At 36.2% G+C, this 25,894-nt stretch overlaps 1 protein-coding gene across 1 annotated transcript in view; it reads right to left on the bottom strand.

The window, feature by feature from the left end:
* Positions 1-2,533: 2,533 nt before the first annotated feature.
* Positions 2,534-25,894, bottom strand: part of KCNH8 (potassium voltage-gated channel subfamily H member 8) — a 189,365-nt gene continuing 166,004 nt past the window's right edge. Inside the window, exons 12-16 of the mRNA XM_035894055.1 lie at positions 21,603-21,641; positions 19,887-20,242; positions 16,079-16,185; positions 14,929-15,005; positions 2,534-3,244 (exon numbers count right to left, since the gene is read on the bottom strand). Coding sequence (XP_035749948.1) covers positions 2,534-3,244; positions 14,929-15,005; positions 16,079-16,185; positions 19,887-20,242; positions 21,603-21,641 — 1,290 coding nt within the window. The remainder of the gene's footprint in view (positions 3,245-14,928; positions 15,006-16,078; positions 16,186-19,886; positions 20,243-21,602; positions 21,642-25,894) is intronic.

Here is a 25,894-nt window from a genome sequence, read left to right on the forward strand (position 1 = left end):
GATGCCAGATATTTTCCAATAAAAACTGCCTGGGAGATTCTTTTCCTGAGTCTTTCATAATGTAATCGTGTCAGGCAGTTTAAAATAGACCCACCCTTCCAATCCAGATTTCTATTTTGCTGATCTTCCTGCTTCCTTACTTGGTTTTGGCCTAGAATGTACTCTTGTCCTGTCTTAAGTCCCTGGAGCTTTTCCCTGGGAGCCAGTAGGCTCATCTGCACCATGCCCGTCTTACAGATTCTCTGCAATCCAGGCAAAGGCTATGTATGTTCTTTGAAATGATTGCAATACAAATGGTATAGCATTTGACAACTTTGTGTGGGGTAGATTTGACACTTGCAGAAACAAGGAACTACTTAGGAGAGATATCCTGGTGATATTTCTTCGCAATTATCACACATGCATTTTTTTTTTTAATTGGAGAATTAAATGTACAACAGTAAAGTGATGGATATTTATGCAAAGTGGCTTTTTTGTTTCCACTTACCTTTTTACCCTTTTACATAAAACTAGCACAAAGCCTCCAAAACAAAACATCCAGTTTTAATCTCACGGCACCAATGTTTATACCAGAAAAGAAAAAACAATGCCAAAACTTTAAAGCATATACATAATACACCATCGCAGGGTGGGCGATGGCAGATTGCTAAAGGTGAGCCAGGATTGTTTGCAGAAATACTGTAGACCTGTATGCACTAGTATTTGTTATTAATTTTTTTAATTTCTGCAGTATGCCTCATTTAATCAGCACTTCTCTATTTAATCTTAAACTATGTAAAAAATGGAATAGAGGGGAAATAAGAAACCCTATATATAGAGACTCATGCTGAAGTGTAGACACACTGACAAAACTCAGGCAGCTCAAAATGAGAGATGACACTTTGTCCTTAATTTGTACCAGTGGGAAAAAGGATGTGAAAGGATGTAAGTCAGGCATGGAGTATCAGCTGGGATTTGTGTTCTGACGCACATCCAAATGTTAACAATAAACTTAGTCTTTGTAGTTTTCAGAAAAAAAAAAATCTTAAGGAAGTTAAACACAAATCTGTGCTCTGTAAAAATTTTAATTTGATAATGGTCACCAGTTTGCTTAATTTTTAAATGCAACTTAACTTACTACTCCATTTTAGGACATTTATTTTGGGTTGTGAACGTGTTTTTTTTAGAAAGCCTGCTAAAGAACATGCAAATATGATGCATGCTGTGCATCTTTAAATATATAAATCAAAATTCCAATGTAAAGCAGTAGCTCTGGTTGCACTGTAGCAATATAAGTTCCTAGTATATTAAATACTGAAAAAACTTCAAATTTTCTTTGGGCATTAAATCACATTCTGGATTAAAAAATTTGCAAGCCTATAGTGTCTTTTTGGCTAAAGGTCAAAGCTAGTTTTTACGTAAGTAAGTAAAAATCATCAAATAAATAACTATTTTAAACCTTTTCTTTTGTTTCTGATTAAACAATTTTAATTCTCTCCTTTAATATTCCTCAATTTACTCAATGGTTTTCATTCCTCTTAATTTTCTTGTCCAGATATAAAATCCCCAAACAGGGATGCATAGTAAAATGTTGACTTGGTCTTATCAATAATACCGCAATGCTTAGACATAAACCAAGTATATGTAATGTTGTCAGTATAACAATTCACATTTTAAGTAGTGATAGATGACTTGGTACAGGATACAACAATCCAGCTGTTTTATCTTTTTTAAATAAAATAATACCTTAATTTATTTGTATTCCACCAGCATGAATACATTCATTGCAAATTGCATGCATGTAAAAGGGAATCCATTTGTAAACTACGTAATATCTTAACAATAAATAGTATTTGATCTAATACATGATGGTAGTGCATTTCTTGTTAAAACTGCAAGCCTTTACCAAAATGAAAACAAACTCTTATTCTCCTTATAAATATTTTAAATAATTTTTAAGTACGTTTCATACCAAGTATATAAAAATAGCATTTTTAGATAAATTAAGAGGTTTCATTTACATGACAAACAACGTGCAACATCTAACGACTCTCTACCAGCTCTATTTGGTTGATTGTCTAGATGACATGCAGCGATAATTGTCCCTTTGCCTTCACAGAACTGACAAACAGACCAGCAGGACCCACGATCACCTGAAGCAAACAGTGCCATAGATATTGTTCGGGAACAACAGTCAGACACTCAGGGAAAACCTTTGCTTCGGTGAACAAAAGCCGCCCATGACAGTTCTTTTGTCCCAGACTTCCAGCTGCTTTGACCCTCAGGGTCTTTGGACTATCACAAAAGTCTGCCGAACAGACCAGTAAGTTATACCTGTATACAAGATGGTTTTCAACATGCTTCTAGAATCTAGAATTTTATTTTTCCTATAGTACGAACTGTCAATACCTTTTCTTACTTTCTATAAATCTGAATTTTCATGTTTGTAAGTCTCCATGATCGCCAGAGAAAAGGTCAAATAGTCATGCAGTACTCTCTAAATTTAAAACTGGCAGCTGTGAAACATGCTTTGAGTACCACTTTGTGTTTCTCATTATACATCTATGGCTTGGTAATCTTTTTCTTTAACATCCCTTGTGCTTGTCACAATGTCTATTGGGAAATCTGGGGTCTGTGCAGAAACTACTCCGGCTGTTCCTTCCAGGTCCCATGATCCCGGCAGGTTCTCAAGGCTTAGTGAGCTGATTGCTCCTTGGCTAAAGCTACCTTCCTCAGACCTGCTGGGGAGCACGAGGTGTAGTGATGTCTCTGATGAAGAGCACACTGAAGAAGAAAGGGTTGCTGAAATAGACTGAAGAGGAGTCAAGGTAGTGTCTGAACGGGGAGAGGTGCATCTTAAAAACTGCAAATTGTTTTTCTGGTTTACCTGATACTGGGAGGGGGAATTGTGAAGGCCCGGTGTGTAATAAAATTCACCGTCCATAGAATTTTGCAGGTTAGGTTCAGTTCTTTGGGGACTGCTACCTACAGAGGACAGATCTGTATTCCAAATGTCACATAGTGTGTTGCCGCGGCTAAGTTGTGCTTTGGTGCAAGTAAAGTTCCCAGCTTGCGTGTGCGTGCAAGGTTGATGTGTAGTCCAAGCCATTCGAGACTGCAAACTTTCCAGGGTAGGACTTCGAGATATGCTGTGCACAGCACAGAACCCTGGAGTCTTCTGGGATGTGAGCAGGTTCTCCAGAAGGTGCATCACATTCTTCATATCCTTACTTAATTGTGAGACTTCTCGAGTTAAAGTTGTCACCTGTTATGGCAGAGTGAAATATCACAACATTTATTTATGCAGTCATGCCTGAAATACGCACATACATATCTTTTTTTCCTTCTAACAATATCAGCTTTGATCTGTGACAGTGTCTTTACTTTAAAGAAACACACTCTACTAATACATGTGTGGGAAATAGTCCATCCGTCTACCTTACCACAGCTACATGTTACACTTCCTGTGGCATATTGAAATAATTAAAAGAACTCAATTAAAAATGTATGATGGAAACACCGTAGGCATAATTCACCTGATTTTAAATGATATGCGGTATATAAATGGCCTTACAGTCAGGACTGAGATGATTTCCAGTGGCAATATGACATCAGTAGCTTCTTGATCAATCATTAAATATTTTAGTGCATAAACCTCTTTTCATCAATTTTATACTGATGAATGATATAAAAATGAGGTCTTGTGAAATCTTGTTCAGAAATATACATGTGAAATATACTGCTGTCTTCATAGTAAAATAAAAGAAACCCATACCCGAAGTTGTCAGATGCGAGTAGTGGTTACATGAAAATCTAGTGGACTATTACTAAAGGGGAAAAAAAAAAAAAAAAAAAAAAAAGAAGAAAAGAGACTGGAAACTCTAAAAACTGCTTGGTACCTCTAAACAATATAAAAGTCTGTGAAACATTTTGCTTCCATGTAGTTGTGTTTATGCTTGAAAGGTATTGGATATAACACAGAGAGAGATAGTCGTTCATAGTATAGATTACTCTGGTGTGTGTGCAAAAATGAAGAATCATATTTTCTATTAGACTTTTTTTTTCATGCTGAAACCACTGAAAGCATCCAATGAATTACATGAAGTCTTTAGTCTCCCCAAAATTGCTGGTTTGGATGGGGATCAGATTGACAAGTTCTGAATTTGCATTTTAAAGTAAATTAATAGATGAACATTAATGGGGACATTCGTTGGGACATTATAAGGACATTTTGGGAAAGGAAAAGCCTAACTCAAACATAAAAGTGACTCACGTACCATTTCAAACGTGTTTGCCTTTCCTTTTTCCTTTTTCCTTCTTAAGAAAAAGTATGTTAAAATCAGTCAATTATTTTTAATAAAGAGAAGTGAACCTATCAAGAGGTAGAAAGGAACTTTGTCTCCATGGTAGCTAATCAATCCATTTTAGGTCAAGCCACTGTCATTATTGTTAAAATAGAGTTTCTCATTCTGATGCTAGTGAAAATGCTCTGTTGAAAAAAAAAACCACCATGACTGCAGATTTATCTTCAGAAGGATAAACCACCTGTCATAAAGAAAAAAGGCTCATTCAGGGGGCCTTTCTTTGCCCTGAAGTAAAGACACCACCAATTAGGTGCCCTGCACAGATTAATTTTCATGTAATCAGAAATAGAAATATAATTTTAATTTTTCTGGCAGGATAGTTCCAAAGAAATCTGCTGAAAAGACATTTCAGGCTGAGTTAGACTGCATTACCACAGGCACAGTAATTATAAAGAAATTCTGAGTCAGAAGGAAAGTAGGAAGATCCAGTACAGCTCCTATATATGTATTCATTTCTCTCCTAGCTAAGAGTTCAAACCCATAACATTGTTTAATAGTTTTGTAATGATCACACGACCTCTGGGGGGAAAACGCTTAAAGGGAGGAGGCTCTCGAGTGGCACGTTACAGGATCTCTCTCTCTCTCTCTCTCCACCTCTCTCTCTTTCTGCCTTGTTACCTAATTAAGTTATGCTAGATAGAAAATAACCATGAGATCTCCTTCTGCCAGTTGAGATTAAACTTTGAATGCCTGGTAGCTCATATGAACTTCAGTTAAGTGAGGGATTAAAATATGTTAGGAAAGTGATTTGTGAGCAGGCTTCCTGTGGGGTCAGAGCAGCCAGAGAAGGTTCTTGGTACTGTCAGACAGTAAGAAAACACACTGGGAGATTTCTGAACAAATCAACCATGCAAGAACTTCTGTGCTCTCTTGGGAACTGGGACATGGCATTGCAAAACCTCCAAAAGCTTCTTTGGGAAGCAGGACAACCAAACCAATGGCTACCTAGAATCAGTCGTCTTAAGTTCTTTTTTAGGATCATCATTGGCCTCTACTCCTAGCAGATAAAGCAACTTTGTTTTCTGTGCCTGATTTCCCAGCTTGCATCCATTTTACAGGGCTTTCTGCAGTTGTGCAGATAGGAAGATGGATACTACCTTATGAGTACGCACCTTACCCAAACTGTGAATGCTGTGTGAAAATATCTGCCACTTTAAAATATCTTGTTTGGCTTGGTCTATGTTTGTCTCTTCCATTTCTGATTACTTAGAGGCATTTAATTATTCTTTAACATGTTTCTTTTGCTAATTCATTGAGACAATACAGCAAAAATCAATCCCAGCATCAGTACTTGCGGCAGTCCTGAATTTCTGTTAATCGCAACTTGCTCTGCTGCCCAGATACTATTGTTGATATATCAGCTAGCTCTTAGACTGCTCTCTCACAGTCACAGGAACTGACCTGATAAATGAGCCTTTGATGTATGATTTAATAGTTTCCAGTAATATGATAGTTTAAAATCCAAATCTTTAATGCCAGAATTCATTAGAAATTGACCACCAGTTAGTGAGATCTATTTGGACCAGTGTGGCTTGACACACAGGCAAAGCAAATATGTAATTTTCTGGATCATTTAAAATGTTTTCTGGTTTTTACAAACTGTTAATCTTACCAAATTAAATCTCTAATATTTGTACTACTATTAATTACCATCTCTATATTATGATACTTATGTACTTACAGAGTATACTATTACTGTTGCTATCAATGCTATACTGTTTATTATCCTCTTCACACCCTGCAGAGATTCTTGAGCAGATGCAAATAAGCAAGTGTAACAGGGAACACTTTTTTCAATAATGTTAACAATTTCACAGTGCTCCAGAAAGTGCAAAAGAACAGAGATTAAAAGCAAAAGAAATTTTAAGTCTGTGAAAAAAAAAAGGAAAGCACTAGAGCTTCCTCCTGAGTAAAAGGACTAATTCCTTGCATGCCGGTAAGGCTGTTCTCTTTTCAGGAGTTCAGTGATGATTGCTAAGCAGTACAGCTAGTTGTACAAATGCTTCCTGCTGTGCTAGGCAGACAGCTTTAAAATGATCTGTGAGATCCCAAATATACTTGAAATGCCGCCTTAACAGTTTCTAGGACTTGGAAAAGATAGTGTGATGTTTCCTGATATAGCAACTGCGATTTATACAGATTTAGCTTGAATTAGCAAGACGTGCTTCTCAGACTGGTCAAAAGCAGTGCACTGGTACCTTTTTAGTGGACTTTGTTGTAAAGAAAGAATATCTTTGAAAACAGAGGCTAAAAACCAGATTTTTTGTTTTTTTTTTTGTTTTTTTTTTTTTTTACTTATGAACTTTAATAATAACACTTTCTGATACCCTGACCAATATAGGTTTTAGCAGTTAGTTGTATTTTGTATTTTCAAATCTACTTCAAGAGTTTCAGTAGAAAGAGTATTTTTCTTTACTACCAGTATTAAGCTGTTGTGCAGTTTGAATACTTTGTTGCATGTAGTTAAGTAGGAACGGAGGTGATTGCATTTAAACCTTTCCATAAAAGCGATGAAAATCTCTATATAATGTGAGATGATGATGGCAATTATTTTTTTGTTTAAATAGTATTGGATAAACAGGTTTCTTTGTTTTTCTGTTGTATATTCCAGAATTTAATTTCTTTCTTAATGTTAAATTTTCTACTAGAATCCCTGTCTCTCATCCCTGTTCCTGGATAAATGCAGAATAAGCCATTTTTTTTTCTGATTAGAATTCTCATATATTGGTATTTTTTTCTCTCTGTGGTTTACTCCCTTTTGCAATTCAAACTTCACCCAGACATCTTCCTACCGTGGCTCTGAATACCCAAAGAAGTGAAGAGGAAATTTTGCTTCTTGACAAATGGAAGTTGCATTTTGGCAATGCAGGGAAGCTTCCTGGCTTGCGCTGCATATGGCAGCTTCTCTATTCCCTTGCTTGGTGTTTCACTGCTGCTTCTGTTCGGGTGCTTCATAAAGTCAAGGAGACTTTCAGCCAGAATGAGTTGTCTTTCGAGGTGCAGATTAACTAGCTGCTGATACTCTGTTTCCCCATAAGTGCACTGCTGAATGAATGAAATGAGAACTGAGCTGAGGCAGACTTTTCACTGATCATCTATCAATATCTCTGTGGCCATTGGTATCGTGGTGACAGGCATTTCTGATTTAATGGCACTTTAGGAATAAAGCTAGTTGCAGAAGAAAAAAAAAAAATCCAGTGCAGCTAATCTGAGTTCAGATTAAACATATAGTGTTTGTACAATGATATGATGGCTCAGTTTCAGTGAAATAAATCCAGAAACCTGGAAGGTTGTGAAATTGGCTTTAGTAGAAGTAGAAGAAAATTTGTTGGTTTCTCTGCTGACTCGCTAGCCAGCTCTTGTGTAGTTCCAGGGCAACCAGTTTGTCTGGGTAAATTAGGACACTAAGATTATTGCTATTGTTACTAAACAAGTAAGTACAGAACAGAAAAATATAAAGGACTGGCTAATTTAAGTGTATTCAGGTCAACAGGGATCCCATGAAGTTCAGTCTAGAAAAAGGGTTCCCAAATTGCAGTTCTAGTAATAATTTGTGGCTCTTTGTTGTTGGATGCGGATGCTACCATCAGGTTGGCATAGAATCAGGACAGTGTCAGCATGATGGTGGCAATAAGAAAACCAGGCTTGGAAATTACTGCTTCAAGGACTTCAGGAAATATCAGGGACAAACTCTGACTGACTAGCTACTGACTGAGAGCAAATGGAGGATCATGGAAATCCCTGGTGGCTGGGAGAAGCGAAGCGGTTAATGTGTACTGTTGAGAGAAAGCCTAAGGTTGTATATATGATATCAGGCAAAAATATTAAGCAAACAATTTCTATAAGTACCTTAAAGAATAGTTAAAAGAAAACATGCAACATACATTTCTCAAGAATAAACCATGGCAAAACAACATAATTCTTTTCTTTAGCTGAAAAGCTGGTTTAATAGATAAGAAGAAACTGTAGATGCAATATATATCTTGTCAGCGGACCATTCAGATGCTACTGTCTGCATGACATTCTTTTAAACCAGCTAAGAAAATATGACTGAGATATCGCTTTGTGTTGGATTCATACATGATTGGAATGGCTTATGATCAATGGTTTGCTGTCATCCTAGGAGGACATTTCAAGCCATTCTTTTTAGCAGCCTACCCTGGTCTGGTTTTGTTTGATGTTTATCTTTAATGGCTAAATGGAATTCATGTTCACTTTTAAATATCAGTAATATGAAATTCAACAAAGATAAACATTAAACATGACATCTGAAAAGAAAATGTCAGAGGCATGAGTATAATATTCTGCATATGCAGAGTATTACAGAAAAATGTCTGTGGAGTTTTGCTGAATCACACTTTGCAGGCATTAATTGTGATCCCAGGATATATTGACAGCTTTTTTTTTTTTTTTTTTTTTTTTGGCCGGAATGACTTAGGCCGGGACAGCTTGAGATTGTGTACTTTGTCAGTGACTTAAAAGATCTAACCAAAGACAATCTAAAAGAAAATGCTACCAATTAAGACTTTTAGAAAATGTGACGGGCAAAGAAAGACAGAATGATTTTGGTTTGTTAAGATCTGCTGGAACAGTCTGTTTCCAGTGTAAGTTGGTTTTAGAAGGAGAATGGTAATCAGCTTTTTCTTACCTCTTCTAGGCATAAGAAAAAAAGCAGTGACCTTGCATACCAACAGAGATTTACATTTAGATATTGTGAAAATAAACCTTTCCAGTGCAAAAAGGTTTTGAAATGCCTGTTAGAGAGTTAACTGGATAGTCATTGTCATCTGTCATAGTAGTACTATTTTTTATTCAAATCTGAAGTCAGCTTTTGGTGCCCAGTTGATTTTTACACTGCGTGGCTTCCTCCCTTGATTAATTTCTTTGTCTCAGGTGTCTTTAGGACCTATGCCCTGTATGTGTCTCATGTCCTACTTAAAAAATGAAATTCACCTAAGCTTCAGAGCATCAGCCATTTTTGTCACCTTCATCTGCTAGCAGCTATTAAGCTAACATTAAAAGAAAGAAAAAATTAGCTGGAAAGACTACTCTACAATCATCAAAGTGCAAGAGCAGAGACAAGACAAGAACAAGGTAGGAGTTATTTGGAAATATGAATGTCAATGCTAAAAGGAAAATATATTTTTACAAATCTCAGTAGACAAAAAAATGTGTTTAATTGGTGTTTATGGTTTAGAAAGCTTTTATTTTTGAACACAAATAACACTAGTTTTTATATCTTGGCTTGTATGCTAAATTTACATGACTAAAATCCAAAATGGGTAGATTAGTCATAATTAGCTTTCATCAATAAGTATCATTAGTTCACATTTTTCTTGACTGAAGGGTATTTTCCAAAACAAATTATTGTGAGAGTATTGCTGCAAAATAATTTCTCTCATGATAATATACTTACGAACTTGTTACAAAGAACGTGTTTCTAATTACTGTAAGTCAGGGGGGTCCTTTCTTAAGCTGCAAATTGAACTTCCACAGTACATCCCTTATGTAAAACTGAAGGCCTGATGAACTTTGCTTTACCAAATTTTCTTCATTGGCACTGATTATAAAATGACTGTTTCCATTGTGTGCATACATTTTTAGTATTAAGGACTATGTTTTGCTTAAAAAAGGAGACCTTTTTTTTTTTTTTTCTCCTGTCCTGAGAGGAGAATGAGATTGATTTTTGGCTTCTGGGTGTGAAATATGTTTTAAAATAATCTATTTATAAAATTTCTTTAGGTGATTCAGAAAAGAAACATATTTATTTAGGATTGTTCCTTTTTTAGATGAAAGTGAAATATCCCTGTGAATTCATTTTCTCTGTTCTGAATAAGTGCCAAATGCTTAGAGTATTTTAAGCATCTAAAAACCCTAAAATTAAAAATAGCTGAATTTCCACTAAGTGCTCCAACATGCAGCTAAATAGAAGGCAATTTTCTAGTACAAAACCTGACCTTATTCATATTTCCTCATGTTTGTTTTCCAGCTGAATGGGAGAAATGAGAGTATTCTGTTTGTTATACTGTTTTAGTACTGTGATTTGTGGGGTCTATGGATGTGATGAAGTATGAAAACAGCCCCCAAATTCTGAAGCTGAAGAAGGCTACACTGGAGCTGGGTTGCATAGGGGAAAAACATGGGACACGACAAAGAAATCGGACTTTGTCTGCATGCACTGTGCAAGATGTCCTGTATATCTGAACATGAGATAGTGTACCTGTGAATTTGAATGGAGAACATGTACATGTGATTCTACGTGCGCTCTGCAAGTTATGGAAGAAAAATTATGACTAAAATTTGGGTATTTTCTTATTTTTAACTGGTCTATGTGTTAAATAATTTGGATTTGTGTTTTGCACATTGAATCAAAATAGAAGTATTTCCATCCTCTTTTCATACAGTTGCATTCAAATGATAGAAAGCTAAAAGCCTGGTGGGATACAGACAATGGGACAGTGATAGACAGGTACTTTAATCTCGATTTATGGCCATCTGTATATCTCGGAAAATCTGCTTAGTGGTTTCCTGTTTTCACTTCTGGGCTCCTTAGTAGTTATGTATGATTGCACCATAAATGGTGCCTCTGAAAAAATGCCGAATGTTTAGGTGCACTCATCTGATCAGTCTTTGCAGACAAGTGCGTTGGAAAGACCAGGCTGGGTGTACAGATCTCTGCAAAGGAAGGATTCATACTTGTAAGGCAGAAGACCTATTCCTAAATTCTTGCTCTGCCTAATTTGGAGCAGGTCTTTGAATCACGCTTTCCCCAGCTCAGAAAATGTGCCATGCTGTTGGGTATTCAGTCACTTAATCTTGAAACTATTGCTTAAATAATTGCATTTTTTACAGGAGCAAGAACCTGAACCTTAACTCTCTTGCCAGCCACATACTGAACTATAATGAAAGCCATGCCTTTTTTATCCAGTGATTATTTAGACTAAGTTGAACAAACAAATAGAGTAGGAAATTAAGTACTCCTATTCCACTCCACTTTGCAATACTGAATCAGAGGGAAATTCCCTTTTATCAGCTTGGATCTCATTTAAGCTCAAAATGAGAAGTGAGGTTAGGTGAGGGAATGATGAAGCTGGGTAACCGGCTGAGCTGCCAAACCATGGACCTATACAATAGAAATGTGGGGTGTGTTCAAGTTTCTCTCATGTTGCTTAATGAAGCGTCAGTGCTGACTTTGGTGCTTACCCTCCTTAGAGGAAGTCTGTACATCCATTAGTCCTAAAGTTAATATGTAACAAACTGAGAAGTTAAATCAAGTCTCTGTCTTCTGTTACACCCGTTCTTAGGCAAATGAACTTTCATTTGGATTATGTAGTGAATGTCATACACCTAAAATGCTGCCAAGAATGTCACTGGATAGCTAAAATGGGTGTAGCTTCTTTTGTAGATTTATCTCTGGGGTAACTTTTTCTTGATTTGCTTTGCTTTGCTAACAACAGACTGTATTGAATGCCTGAATGGGAAGATGCATGTCTTTGTTCCCCCAATGAACAGCTGAAATGTTTTAAAGCTAACTAGTGAACTGTTGTAATACAATTGCCTTTCATGAAAGCAGTTATTTTTGCATTTTTTGATTGACTTCTGATCTCCACTGGGAAATGTATTAATGATAGTGTTTGCTGCTGTTGGCTACTTGTGACCTGTTTTCTCGTATTTTCTTTTTCAGAAGGAGGCTGTGTGTCTTAATAAAGAAGTTCCTTTCTAACTCTGATGGTATTTCAACTACTGGTAGCAGTCTTCTGTCTTGTCAGTCATAATGGCCATCACCGTGTGATGGAATGATGAAAGCACTGAGTCTGCAAGTGTTGTTCAACACTTAATGTAACAACAAAAAGCCCAAGGAACAGCTAGCGCATTCCAGCAAGGCTACTCAAGGCTACTCATTTAGGTAACTACCAAGCCAGTACTGTCAGTTCAGAAACTCCAGACGGGGCATGTTTGAATATATGTAGAGTATGCAATTAAGCAGCCACAGTCATGCAGTTTTTTCAATGTAAATTTTGATCCATGGGAGGACTTGGAGGATACCCATCTGTCTCTGGGATTTGAGCCCAGAGTTGTCACACTGAACTGAGAATTCTCACGTATATAAATGTTTCTATGTTTAAGACTCTTGCTTGGTCAGAATGCAGAATGCTGTTTTCTTTGCTGGGGAACTTCTTAGACAGAAAACAAAATATGAGCTTGGAAAGTAGAGAATACTCCTTCCAAGTACTGCAAGGCACCAACAACAGTCTTCATCTTAAACATGTTTACACTAGTGTAGATGTACTCTATGTAATGTACTCTATACAGCACAGAATAAATTAATCTTAGAGATACTGCAAAAATGAATATAAATGTTCCCTTAGGTTGCTAGACTAAGTCTGGTGTGTTTTCCAGAGTGTAAGATTTTCTATAATCATTCATGTAGCTCTGTAATCTTCTGTAAGTTTTATGACGTTCTGTAATCAGAGAAAGGTATCTTCCTCTGCTGTGACTAAACAGTAAGTACAACTATTTTCAGAATTTTTTTCAACATTATTATGTATATAATAATGTATATGCAGGCCCCGGTCAGTTACACAGTGCAAAAATGAATTCTGTCTTGCACACCAAGCTAAATGAGACACCAGAAGTTAGTGGCACTCTTTTTAATCTCCAGAGATTCTCTTCCTCTTACTTACAGGACTCTTAATACCTGCTCAATAGACAGAGACTATAGAGGAACACACTTCTGTCACACTCCTTTTGAAAGAAGAGAAGGACCTGCTGGGTGATGACTGCTTTTTGTATGAAAACCTGATGGTTGACTTGTTTAATCAAGAATTAGTGGTTCAAATCCATCTCTATGCCAGGAGAAGACTGCAGAATCCTCAGGAGGTAAACACCTCTTATTTCAAGTGAAGTCTCACAGGTAGCATACTATATGGGGAAAAAAAAAAAAAAAAAAAAGGGAGGAAACGGGACTGATCCCCCCTCCTCAATTTTAGAATAAAAGAGTGAACCATATTCAGAGAAGTGAAATGTTTGTCTCTGAATTTTGGATTCTGTTTCCCTGGGTGGAAACTTTACTGTTTTACTGCATGTGGTCATATTTCCTTTTTTATGTTAGTATGAGCAAGCGAGTTGCGTAACATTTTGTTCAGATATTGTTAGCAGGGAAAAAATGAAGATTGTGCATGCAGGGGTATGACCTTCATTGTGGTTCTTTTTCTCTTCTTTAACATACTGCTCTCCTCCAAGATTTATTTATTGCTTTTCACCATAAAAGCAATGACAAGTCCCAAACTATTGCAGTTGAAATGTTTGGTTAATCTAGAAGATGCCAGCCTTAGCACACCTGCCACCATGATGTATTTTCCAATTGCCTCTTGTGGATAACCATGTAATACATCTTCATATTTTAAAAATACCTGTCCTCTTCAAAGTCAAAATGGATGAATCAATATGGCTAGTCTGTTTCAAAAGTATTATATAAAAAATATAATTTTCTATTATAATAGTGTTGTCAATGAACATGGAGATGTTTTTGAGTTCTTTGACCAAGCCTTATAAAAAACTGTAGTCAATGGGGCATGAGATTTTTGTCTGAACTCTACAGTTGCACGTACAAATGAGGTGATGTATCCATAGTGACTAAGTAACCATGCATGTGCTCTTAGCTTAGGACGTTCAAGTTATCTGACCAAGTTAACCTGACCCAGGAAGAAAGCCCAATACTTCATACGTGAAAATAAGAATAACGATTAAGTGTACACAATATAGAAGGAAAAATAAAACAAAACTTGACATTTCTGGTAACCAAAGAGACCAGAAAAAAGAAGTGAAACTGGTGGTTGGAGTTATTTAAATGGTTCCTCATGTGGAATGATAAGAAATTGTCTCTAATTTCTTCATACTGAAAGGCAGGGTATGCTGGGAAGAGATTTTAGTCTTGCAGTATAATTGTGAAGTTAAAGGCTGATGCCTTCATCTTGTTAGCCAAAGTAATGCAGTGATTGGATATATGAAACAGTTTAGCCAGAGAACATCCCCTCTTTACTGTCGGATTGATAGTCCATTAAAAGTTTGAAGTTATTAGAAGGGAAGAACAGAAAGCACTGCTGAACAACATTGGCCCTGCATTCCTCAGGTCGTATTGCTTGAGCAGGAATAGATGAACTTCTGTTTCATTCTAAATAGGCACAGGTAAAGTGATTTGAAACATTTGATGTGAATTTGATCATGACTGGCTTTGTGTTTCTTTCAAGGAAATTCTCCAACAGCATAGCATTCGCCAAAACAAGAAAGGTTGGACGAAGGGGCTTGGGGAAAGAATGAGAGGAAAAAGAAAAGCAGAAGCATGTACAGAAATGGATAAATTCTAAGAAAATTAGATAAGCTAACTATGCTAAACTCACTCTGGTTTTAGCTCTAGCACAACACAAACTTCTATATAGCTTTCATGTAGAAAATTAATCTGAACTCCACCCAGTTTTGAAAACTCATTTATTACACATTTACCATATTCCCAAGTTTTCTGAGTTTTCTCCAGCATTCCTTGAATCATTGTTAATATCCTCCAACCCCCACAAAAGCTCGTTACCTCATTATTAAGCCTGCTGATCTGCTGTTTGGTCTCTTCTGCTTTGATAACAAGCACAGCAGCACCAATTTCAGCCTCTGAAAATAATTCAAATGAGTGTAGATGAGAGAATTATAGTAACTTGGAAACAGCAATGCTATTCTTGCACTTATCCAGTGCTTTAAATTTAAACCTGTTTTGCACTTGGATTTAATAAAACTAAAATTTTGTGTTTAATGTTCAGTGTATAATGTATAAGAAAAGTGTGGATAAATTTGTACTGCTCTCTTCAGTCTGAACCTGAAAGGACTGAAAATGACAACCAGGTGCCAACTGTGTGACATGTCAACTGTTTTTAAAAATCAGAGGTACAATCAAGCTTCTATTATTATTTTTCTGTTTGGCTTTAAGAGGAACAAAAAGTGTCCTAATAGCCTCCATGCAAAAGGTATCTAATTATGTGAGGACTGTTTACTTGTAAAAGAGAGGATATTGGAAACAGTCTGAGCTGCACTAGTTGTGTCACTTCAGCGTTAGTCCACTGATTTCCCCCTCTCTCTTTCTCTGTGTGTTTTGGTTTTTTTTTCCCTTCCACGTTGATGTGCTCTGTGGTGCTATTTTATCAACCTTTCCAGAGTGTAGGTCATTTAAGGCTTCCTAAAGCCTCTTACTATTCAAGGTTTTCACTCTTTTACTTCTAAAAATCTAGGTACTTTTATACTCCCACTTCTGTAAATGTCTTCAATAAAAATTGAAAGCCAAGTCTGTATATAGCTCTTTATGATTTTTTTTTTCTTTAATTTGACAGTAGAATGCTTTTATGTTGAATTTTGTCCTTGTGTTTAGTACCCTCCATGCCCAAAGGTTTGGGAGCACAAGGCTCCTGGCTGATCCTGCAATACTGCTGGGAAAATATAATGCTTGAAAATACAGTACGCTCTGCAAGCTGTTTTATCATGACTGTCTGTTAGCAGGAAAACAACAAATAACCTTTGAGACCTTGTTGGTTTTTTTTCTACAGAACCAACCATGGTACTCAAATGGTACTGAAAGTACCGATATATGTTAAATCCATTTATGCCACTTCTGAGAATTGAAGAAACAAAGGGGAACAAAAAGCAGTTATGAAAACCGTTTTCTCTAAAGAGTGATTTTCCCAGGCAAAACTCACCTCCAATTGTAGGAGATAACCTGGATTCCTGCCTGAGCTGATCAGAGCTGAAGTCAAAGGTTTGGCTTTCCTCATTATGGTTTCCATCTTCAATCCCATCAACAATTCTGTTGAGAAAAATTGGAGTGATGGAGCAGTTTCATAAACAGTTTCATAAACATCACATTTATAATTACATTGTCAAAATTACTCCTAAAGGGCACATTTTTAGGCAATGGTAAATTTTGCACATTAAGGTTAGAGAAAAGTAAAAACTATTATATTGTTATAACTTCTTGTGAGTCACTAAAGATTAAACTTACTGTTAGAGGAAGGAATGTGAGGCCAAACATAATTAACTGCAGTTTCAAAATTTTCATTACTTCTGCAGTATATTCTGGGTCCTAACAAAACCTGTATTGAATATAGTTTGTCCTTCATATCTGAAGCAACCTGTTGCCGTTCTTTCTTATACACAAACTAAAGATGCTTCACTATGCTCTTGTGAAGTTTAAATCCCTTTGCACATAACAGTCAGGCTCTTATATTAGGCTTACTTAGGCAGACTCTAAGCCTGAACATAATATATTTATGAAAGCATCTCTGTAAACCACAGTCAAAAGGATTGTTGTCATGCAAACAGCTATTCTCAAATTTGGTTAAAATTAACTAGCTCAGGCACAGCACTCTTGTTTGCAAATTTGGTATAGGAAGATGTGTAGACCAGCTTGCAATGTCCCAATTATAATGATATTGGATCTAATTACTAGAAAAGGCATTTCTGTCAGTTATTTCTACTCATGCATTGCAGTTGACCTCCAATTTGCAGTGTCAAGAAATCCAAAGAAAAAAAAATGAAGCAGTTAATACAATAATCAAGTGCTGCATGCAAAGAATAGAAAACTGGTATCAGATGGAGGAATCAGTAAACATTATTAAAAACATATAACTATGAATATTTTTTGTTCCCATTTATAATAGATTGTGCTATAAAGAGAACTGTTTCAAAGTCAATGAAAGTGACTCATAATACTGCCATTTGACTGATGTAGAGCATCAGTCTCTTGTTATATCCAGGCACAAGATTCAGAATTTGTCTTGCAGTAGGCAGATGAGTTAAATACTAATCTGGAAGGGCTAAAGCAGACAGTTCTTGGCTTCTCAGTCAATGGTGATAGCTTTGTAATGAAGAAAATTAGACTTTCCATCTAATAAGGATATTCTCAAGAAAACCTCTTGACTGGAAATGTTTGGAGAAAGGAAGAACACACAACACAGAGATATCTGTGATGTATTTGGCTTGAAAGACCCATGTAACTTAGGGCTCTGTACACATACCATATCTTCTTGTCCTTCTTGGCTCTTCATATGGGTTTATGGCTCTGTGTCATGTCTGAGTGTTCATGATGCCAGTTGAATGTTATTAAACTTCACCCTAATCTTAACCAGCCTCTGGGAGGAGATGAGACTCAAACGTTGTGCTTGAGCTTCTCTGCCCTATACTGTAATCTGCAGCTAAAAACCTGAATGATTATTTTGTTTGAAATTTGCTATAAAACCTATTTAATCTTATCTGACCTCACTGCTTCAAAAAGTAAATTTTAAACCCCAATATCCCTTTTGTAGAGATTTCTAATTGTATGAAATGCTAACAGTTTAACTGCCCTTAAAGCACACAGGGGAAAACCTACTCAGACGTGACTTGGAATTTATAGGTGCTATATTCTTTAAAGTGTTTAAAGATTCAGACTAAAAAGAAACCGTATTAGCAAAAATAGCTAGTTCTGGAGAGCCAAACACAGGCTTCTGTATAGGAAATATGTAAGGGGCAAGATGCTTATTCATGTACAAGGAACTGTGGCTGTAGAGCAACATAATCTGGTGAGTTGAAAACATGAAGGGACAAAAGTAATTGGTAAGTCTCACCCTGTTTTGATTTAGCTGTTGTACAGCTCTGAATTTTCTGCTGATGACAGATACCTCCACTTCTAGAAGCCAAAAAGTCAGAAAAGATTAACATGTGACCTCTTCTATCCAGCCAATTAGGGCTAGAGTGCACTCATCCATGTGGGCCTGAGGAGATTCAAATACATAAATGCCTCCTCCCAGGGCTGCCTTTATCATCACTTATACTTTCTTCCTTTTGATAGTCTTCTACTTCATAGGCAGTACCCAGAAACTGATTAGGAAGACTATGTATCCTAGAAATTAGGATGCTGGCTTCTATTCCTTGCACCAAGAACTATTGAAATATTTTACCCAGTCTCTGTGTTTTATTGCCTTCACTGTGGTGTACAAGGAAAGAACCTGAAGCACCAGTGAAGAGTTCTTGGTTGGCTTACTCTAAGGAACATTCACAGTCCAACAGCAAACAAAAGCGAGGATGTTAATTAAGGTCTTATTTTCTCTTTAATACTTACTAAGAAACATTTAAGGCTCTTTTAAAAGTGTTTTTAACTTGTCAGTTTAAATGTTCTGATAATATAAACTAATTTGGGGAAATAATGTGAAAGTGCTTTGGCTGGAAAACAAAGTCTGCAAAACACATACATCTTGGATCAATTTTCCAGCCTATTAATAGGATTATTCTGCAGTTATAAAATTATGAATGGAAATAGGAAATCATAATATATGTAACAATACTTGTTTCACATTTGCTCTTGCAGCCTTGGGTGACGATGTCTGGCTGCATATGTTCAGAACAATAATGAGCAAGATTACATTTCAGCAGAAAATATGAAATGTAGCTTTTCCCTGAATTACCATTTGTTATGCAAATAATAATGACCTTTACTCATAGCTGACCTGAAGCAAATTCATGTGAGATCTATGAAAGCAATGAGAAAATATCCACTATGCATTTCAATTTTGCTAGTATAGAAGCTGGTTTCCCACATGTTATTTCCCCCTATATTGACAAAACTAAAATCAGTTTGTATCCTGCTCCTATTTGAAATGTAACCGTACTGATCAAGTATATGATGAGAGGGAAAGATTTCTATACAGTCTTCCATGTCCTTTTTATGATTGCATCTTTAGGGATAGGTGACTTGACAGAGCTAAACAAATATTGGTCAAGCTGTGACTATTTCATGTTTGCAATTGCAAGTTGCTGAGTCTACCACTCTGCCTCTAGGGAATAAAGGAAGATCTTGAACATGTAAAATACTTCAGATTATAGAAACCAAAACTTGAACTGGAAGATCAACTACTGCAGCTCCTCATGTGAAAAAGTGATTGCGATTTCTGTAAAGAACTGATCCCCAAACTCTTGTTTAATAGTTAATTATTATGTTGCAGCAATTTAGAAATAAGATATATAAATAACCTTACAAGTAACATACAAGTAAAAAACTAAAATATATTTTTTAAAATTGCTAGGCAATAGTTTTCCATTATAGTCCTCTACTCCAGTAATTTTTGTATTTGCGCAACTATGCTGTATTATCATCTACTTGCTTTTTAAATTGCTCTCTCTCTGATGGGCTCAGAATGTTTCATAGTGCTATTGTGGGAATGCATATTATTATAGATGGACAAAATGATACCATAAATGATACCAGACTATTCAAATAGTCATTTTTGTAATTGCTCAATATTTTCCCTTTTTACTGGTAGAAATACTTTTTTTTTTTGCAATAAAGTCCAAAAGTCATAACATTCTGCATAGTGTGTAATAGTTACAACAATAAGAGGACTTTTCCTTCTCTGTGGGATGAACAAAAATATCAACTATTAAAGAAAAAGAAATATTTTATAGTGTTACAATCATAATATTTTTAATAGGAGTTACATGATAGAGAAGAAAATAACCGTTCATAACTATTACCTTGGGCTCAGGTCAGGTGGACCACTGGTGGTTAGTGCTGAAAGGTGTAACTTAAGGTTTTTCTCCTTCCTTCTGGAGTAGTAATGGAGCTCTGTTTCATGTTTTGTTCTTGAGGGGTTTGAACTGCAAGCACGGATGGGTGAATGAAAGGGCACCGTTCCTGAGGCCAACTGCTTCAAGTTTCTTCCTAGGTGGCTTTTATTGCTTCCAGCCTTCTTCTGCTGAGAGGAATTTGTGCTTCTGGTGTGGATTGGTGAAACGGTGCTGGTCTCTTCTTCTCCCTCTTCATCCTCATCTTCATCTTCCACAATTGAAGAGAGTCTCTTCTTTATATTTCCGTTTCCCTTGAGCTCTGTCTAAAATAGCAGATAATACATGTTAGTACATAAAATTCAGAGACTAATGTTGCAGAAATGCAATTTCTTCTGGTGTTCATCCTGGAACAAACCCAGATCTAGCACAACTTTCATTTCTCATTAGAGATAGCTTTTTTGGAACTCTTCCGTAGATTCCCTCTTTGACTATGTGGCTATATGTGAGAAAAATACAAAAATATTAAAAAAGGTCACTAGCAACTTAGCCAGTTAACTCACTGCAATATATTTTGTTACCAAGAAAGATTACATGACTAGTTCTTATGAGCCACGTGTCATACGTACACTTGAGTAGATTAATCTTGCTTTACTGAGGCATTATTACTTTTGAATATTACACTCTTAGACTCCTGATGGACCAAGGGAGAGAACTGAGGCTGGTAATTCATATAATTCCACATTTTCATATGGAACCACTTATTATGTCTAAATAGCATTTACACCAGTTCAGATCAAGCCCCAGTGTGCTCTGTATTCTTCTTTGTTATTCTAACTGGAACCACTGCTGGGATAGTAGACAGATTTTTCAGTTTATACCAAGTCCTGTTAATCCACCAGTGGTGTGACAGTGTCAGCTTCAGAACTGAGTCATCAAAAACCAGAGCTACATCTGTTTTTAAAAAAAATGCAATTTGAATGCTTAATATTGGAACCAAAGCAATTTAGAGGCCACATAGCCCTGGGTTCTGAACTTTATGTGCTAATTAAAGTACAGTGTAGGAGAGCAAGATATTGTTTGTTATTGTTTCAGGGTAACAAAATACACAGAATTGGGGAATTTATCCAAAAGTTCTAAGCCTATATTAGTATCTGTCTATATGTTTTGCAGTGGGGGTTTAATTTTGCTGTGTGCCACAGCGCACTCTCATTGAGTGTATGATATTCTCATAGTATACATTGAGCGATTTAGTGAACTAAGTCCTTTCCATCCAAGATGTAAGAAAAGGTAAGAATTTAAAAAGGTGGCAAAAGGCCTATCTGTATAAAACATAATAGCCTTGTTGTCAACCACAATATTCATCTGAAGGCTGTCATGATGCTCAAATTGTGCAGGACCTGGCACTGATCAATGAGCGTTACGTGTATTCAAAACTTTGGCTTGGGTAACCATGTATTTAAAACACGGGTGCTGTAGCAGGATATGAAAATCCAGCACCTGGAAGAAAAGACCATAAGCTGTTACTCATAAAATGGACAGTGGCAGAACTATCTGCAGGATGCTGTTTAAAGTCTTATTCTGAAACCATCGAAGTCAGTTGGAGTTTTTCCAACTTTGCTCCGGCCATAACTGTGTGCATGTTTCAAAGTCAAGCTTGGCATATTTAAAATGTGACTAACATACCTGAGATAGCGTAGACTTGTTTGATAATTTTGATATTACCTGGAAAAAAAAAACAAACAAAAAAGTAGCAAATATGTGCATCTGCACAGTACTGGCTTCCAAGAGCATGCAAACATCTAACCCAAAACATTGATGTTGATAAAAGAAAAGAATCTCATGGTAAAACAGCTGTATTAAATGAAATGGTGACATAGCACTGAACTAAAGACGCTCCTTGGAAACAGATGCTGTGAGAAAAAAAAAAAAGTTTTATTTTCATTAAAAAAAATAGTTCCTGCAAAAGTAACATTTTACTTTAATAAAAAGTCAGGTCAGGACTCCAAACTTGTGAATGAATGTAGATGGGAGAATGTATGCCTGGTGAGTTTCAGTGCTGGTTTGATGGAATCCCATGCAGGAACCGTGTTCTACTGTGGCCATTCCTCTTTGTAGCTTTACCTCCTGTGCCAGCCTAGTCCTTGCACGTGGATGATCTAACTAACTGTAGCATCTCTGGGGAATTTGCAAAGGCAGCGATGGGACTGAAGCAAGTAGGACCAATATAATCCTGAGAGAGATACATGTATAACAGCTATTCAAGGCCATGATATTTTCCCTTCTTGGATTAAACAGAAAGCAAAACAAAAGAAAAGGAAGAAGAAAAAATATGTAAGTTTAATGTGTAACTACTTCTAATAAAATCCACTGAAACTTCTGAATAATATCTGTTATGGACATTCTGCTATTTATTTGAATGTCCACACCTTTACCATGGGCAAGTCTCTGGCAGCCTATATACTACATTTGTAGGAAAATTTTAGTCAGTTTATTCTTCTCCAAACTCAGGTAGAAGTTAAGCCTTTCTGGAAGTCATTGGGATTTCCCAGTTTGTTTGATAAAAATCTTCAGAACTCCTAAATACACAAATTTTAGGCACAGATTTGAAAAAAAAATGTGGGTTTTTTCTTGTTTCTTTTTCTTTTTTCCCCCCCCTTCTTTATAAGCCTTTCAGGTTAACCTGAAAGCTGTTTTGTAGGTGCTCATGAAAATGAGGATACTAAGAGTAGTATAATGTATGAATACATATATATGAATATATATATATGTATTCATATATGAATAGTTGTGTAACAGAAATCCTACTCTACAGTAGCAAAGCCAGTAGCAGGTGCATCAATAAGTTTAGCAATAACACTCTAATAACTGCCAAACAGAACAACTGCAATAACGAGGCTATGTAAATAAAGTAACCACTGTGTTTTTCCTGAGTTAGAGAAAGTACTAGTTGATATTAGCAGAGGATGATATCTCAGAAACTGAAATCACCCATCTTGCACTGTAATCTATGCCAACTGAAGACACACCATCTCCTTCAAGATTCAGGAGAACAGGAAAATGGAAATTGTACTAAAATATTAAAGTCGGAATTAGGAAGTACTAATGGCCCACTTTGCACATATGTTTAAGAAGATTTGTTTACAATAGGGGCCAGAATTCTAAGGCATTAGTTTGCTTGACTCCTAGGCACAGGTGCAGTATGAACGGTAAAGATCTTAGAAAGTGCCCTGGTTTCAGCTGAGATAGGGTTAAACCACAACAGAAAGTATGAGTGTGCCTGCTGAAGGCTTTAGGAGTGACTTGTCACTTGTAGTTTGTAATGCAGGTAAAGATTTCTCCTAATTTTTTTTCTTTTTTTTTTTTTTCTCCTAAGCATATGCGTTAATCCTGATTGTAAATTTTGAAAACAGAGACAAATCATTATATGGGTGTCTCCTAGATGTCCTGGTGGCATTTCCCACAGGTCTGCTGGACTCTTTCATCTGGGCTGGGCTTTCAGGTCCGTGACCAGTTGGGAGCACTGTTCCCAGGCCATCAGGACAGCTCGCTTTGCTGCCATCAGCACAGCAGCCACAGCCACCCATCCGTCCTCCTCGGCTCTCGGTGTCACCCTTGCTGGTCACTGCAGTGGGGAGAAACTGGCTGCAGAGAAAAATGGGGGATAGTGGCAGCACTTTGTTGCCTTATGACCTTAGCAACAGAAAGGTAAAGGGATTTTTTTGAAGGCAGGTTGGTTTTTGCAGGGAGGGGAAGGAGTATCCTCAGGAGGAAAAATAGCAGAAAAGAAGGATAGGTATGAACAGGGAACAGGTGACATGAGAAACTACTCATCAGCCTTTCTTCTTTTGTTTCCCCAAACTGACCGCTTTAACCCACTGGGGACAGTTTCAGTCTGGATAAATTGATACTTTTAGATAAATGCTGGACCTGTAAGCTATTTTTTTCCATAGCACAGAACTCACAGTAAAAAGTGTTGTAATTGTTTCTTCATTGATATGCTGCAGCTATGATTATTGTGTGTAACTTTGAACACTGTACCTTCCACACATAAAGCAACACACTGGTGTAACCTTCTATAAAATGTCTTTTTCTTTTTCTTGTACAGAAAGAAAGAGAGGATGCAAAGTAGCTCAAATACTAGTCTTTTAAAATGAATTACAATTCTTAAAGGATAAAGGCTGCTGAGAGAAAAACATGGGCATTTCCCCTGGTATGCATTAAGAAAAAACCAAACCAACACAAAAGACTGATATTAACATGAGTTGTGTGAAATATTGTCAAAGGGTCTAATTAAATTTTTAATTTCAGCCCTGCTGTCTCTTTATGTCTTGTGAAACTAGCTATTAAATTTAATTTCACAAGATAAAACAATAATAGATCATGTACTAAAAGCAGATTCAGATTGAATTCTTCCAGATATGTAATCTCAAATCTATAATGCTGTAATTGTTTAATACGTTAATATACATCTTAAAAATTCAGTAATAATCTTTATCATTGCTTATTAAAAGCACAAAAAGAAATTTCCCCATGTGAAAACTCTGTGGTTAGCTGTCAAAAGCCAGTGATCTGAAGATTTTTTTCCAGGTTCAAGAGAAAGTAGTTTTTCGTAGAAGAATCTCTGTCAGGAATTGTGGCCAAACCAGGTAATTCACTTACAATATATTATTCAAGATTAATTCCAATTATAAAACCCTAAGAAGAGAAATGTAGAGGTGCAGCTAAATTTGGGGTCAATACATTAAATATCTAGGTAAGGAAATTTGTAATTTTGGGCTTAAAAGAATGTTATCAGCTTTTACTGGCTTGATTCCTGTTGCCTTTGTGAGAAGTTGGAACAAAAATATAAACATAATTTTGCCGATTTGTTTGTAACTCTTGGTCCTAAAATATATGAATAGTTCTTTGTATCTGAGGAGTCAAAAGGATAAATACACTTTCAGGAAAGGATTTGAAATCAAACTAGAATTTTAATGTTCTTAGTATTAGGAAACAGGAAAACCCATTTAGGAGCATTTGAAAAGTAGGGAAAAAAAAAACAAGAACACATGCCATATGTTCTACTCTTTGCAAGTTTACTGTATGGTAATGGAAAAGATACAAATACGTATCAAGGGATTATTGTACTGCTGAAAAGCTTAATGCCTCACATGTGTTCAGGCCTCAGTTTTCCATAATCAGGAAATTTTTCAATAAAATATCAGAAATCCTTTAAGTCACAAAGTCAGTCACTTGCAGAGTTTCTCAGCTTAGATATAGTTGTTTTATGTCTACATTTACTGAGCAATTTACCCTTTTTTTTTTTCTTGTTAAGACTTTCTACAGTTCATTGGCTTGCTTGCTCCTGCATTTTCTTAGGTGTATTCTTATCTCTTTTCCTTGCTTAAAGGAGAGATAAAGAAAATGTATTTTGTGGAAGCAGATGCTTTCAGCATTCTCTGATCTTACTTACAGTATAGAGTACATTGAATTAGCAGGAAAAGTTGAACAGCAGATCTGTTGCCAGTATTTTAACCTAGGTGACCAATAACTGTGAATTGCCACGAGCTCTGCAATCTTCTGTTAAGTCATTAGCCTACATAATTCCTACCTTTTGAATAAATTATTGTAGCCTGTGACGTTAGGACAAATGTTCAATAACTGGCTGGTTGTGGTTAGCTTTGGATAAGTTTTTTGCAAAGTAATACTTTCTTGGATTCAATTTTCTCACTTGAGATTTTATATTTAGTATAAAAAGTTTACTTTTCATATATTTCTTTAAAACCTGGATGTTAAGTTCACTGCATTCATTAGCAAAAATTTTTAATTATACTTTGATTGTTTTATTAGCAATACTGTAGCTATTGTATTTTGTGTTAAAAAGACAAATCATGTCACGGAAACAAAAACTAACCTCTCTGTCACTTGCTCCAAATCAAGTATCAAATAAATGCGAAATGTGGCTAGTATAATTTGTCATTTTACTTTTGTATTCA

Source organism: Egretta garzetta, unplaced genomic scaffold (genome assembly GCF_000687185.1).
Source record: "Egretta garzetta isolate BGI_Z169 unplaced genomic scaffold, ASM68718v1 scaffold94, whole genome shotgun sequence".
Taxonomy (NCBI): Eukaryota; Metazoa; Chordata; class Aves; order Pelecaniformes; family Ardeidae; genus Egretta; species Egretta garzetta.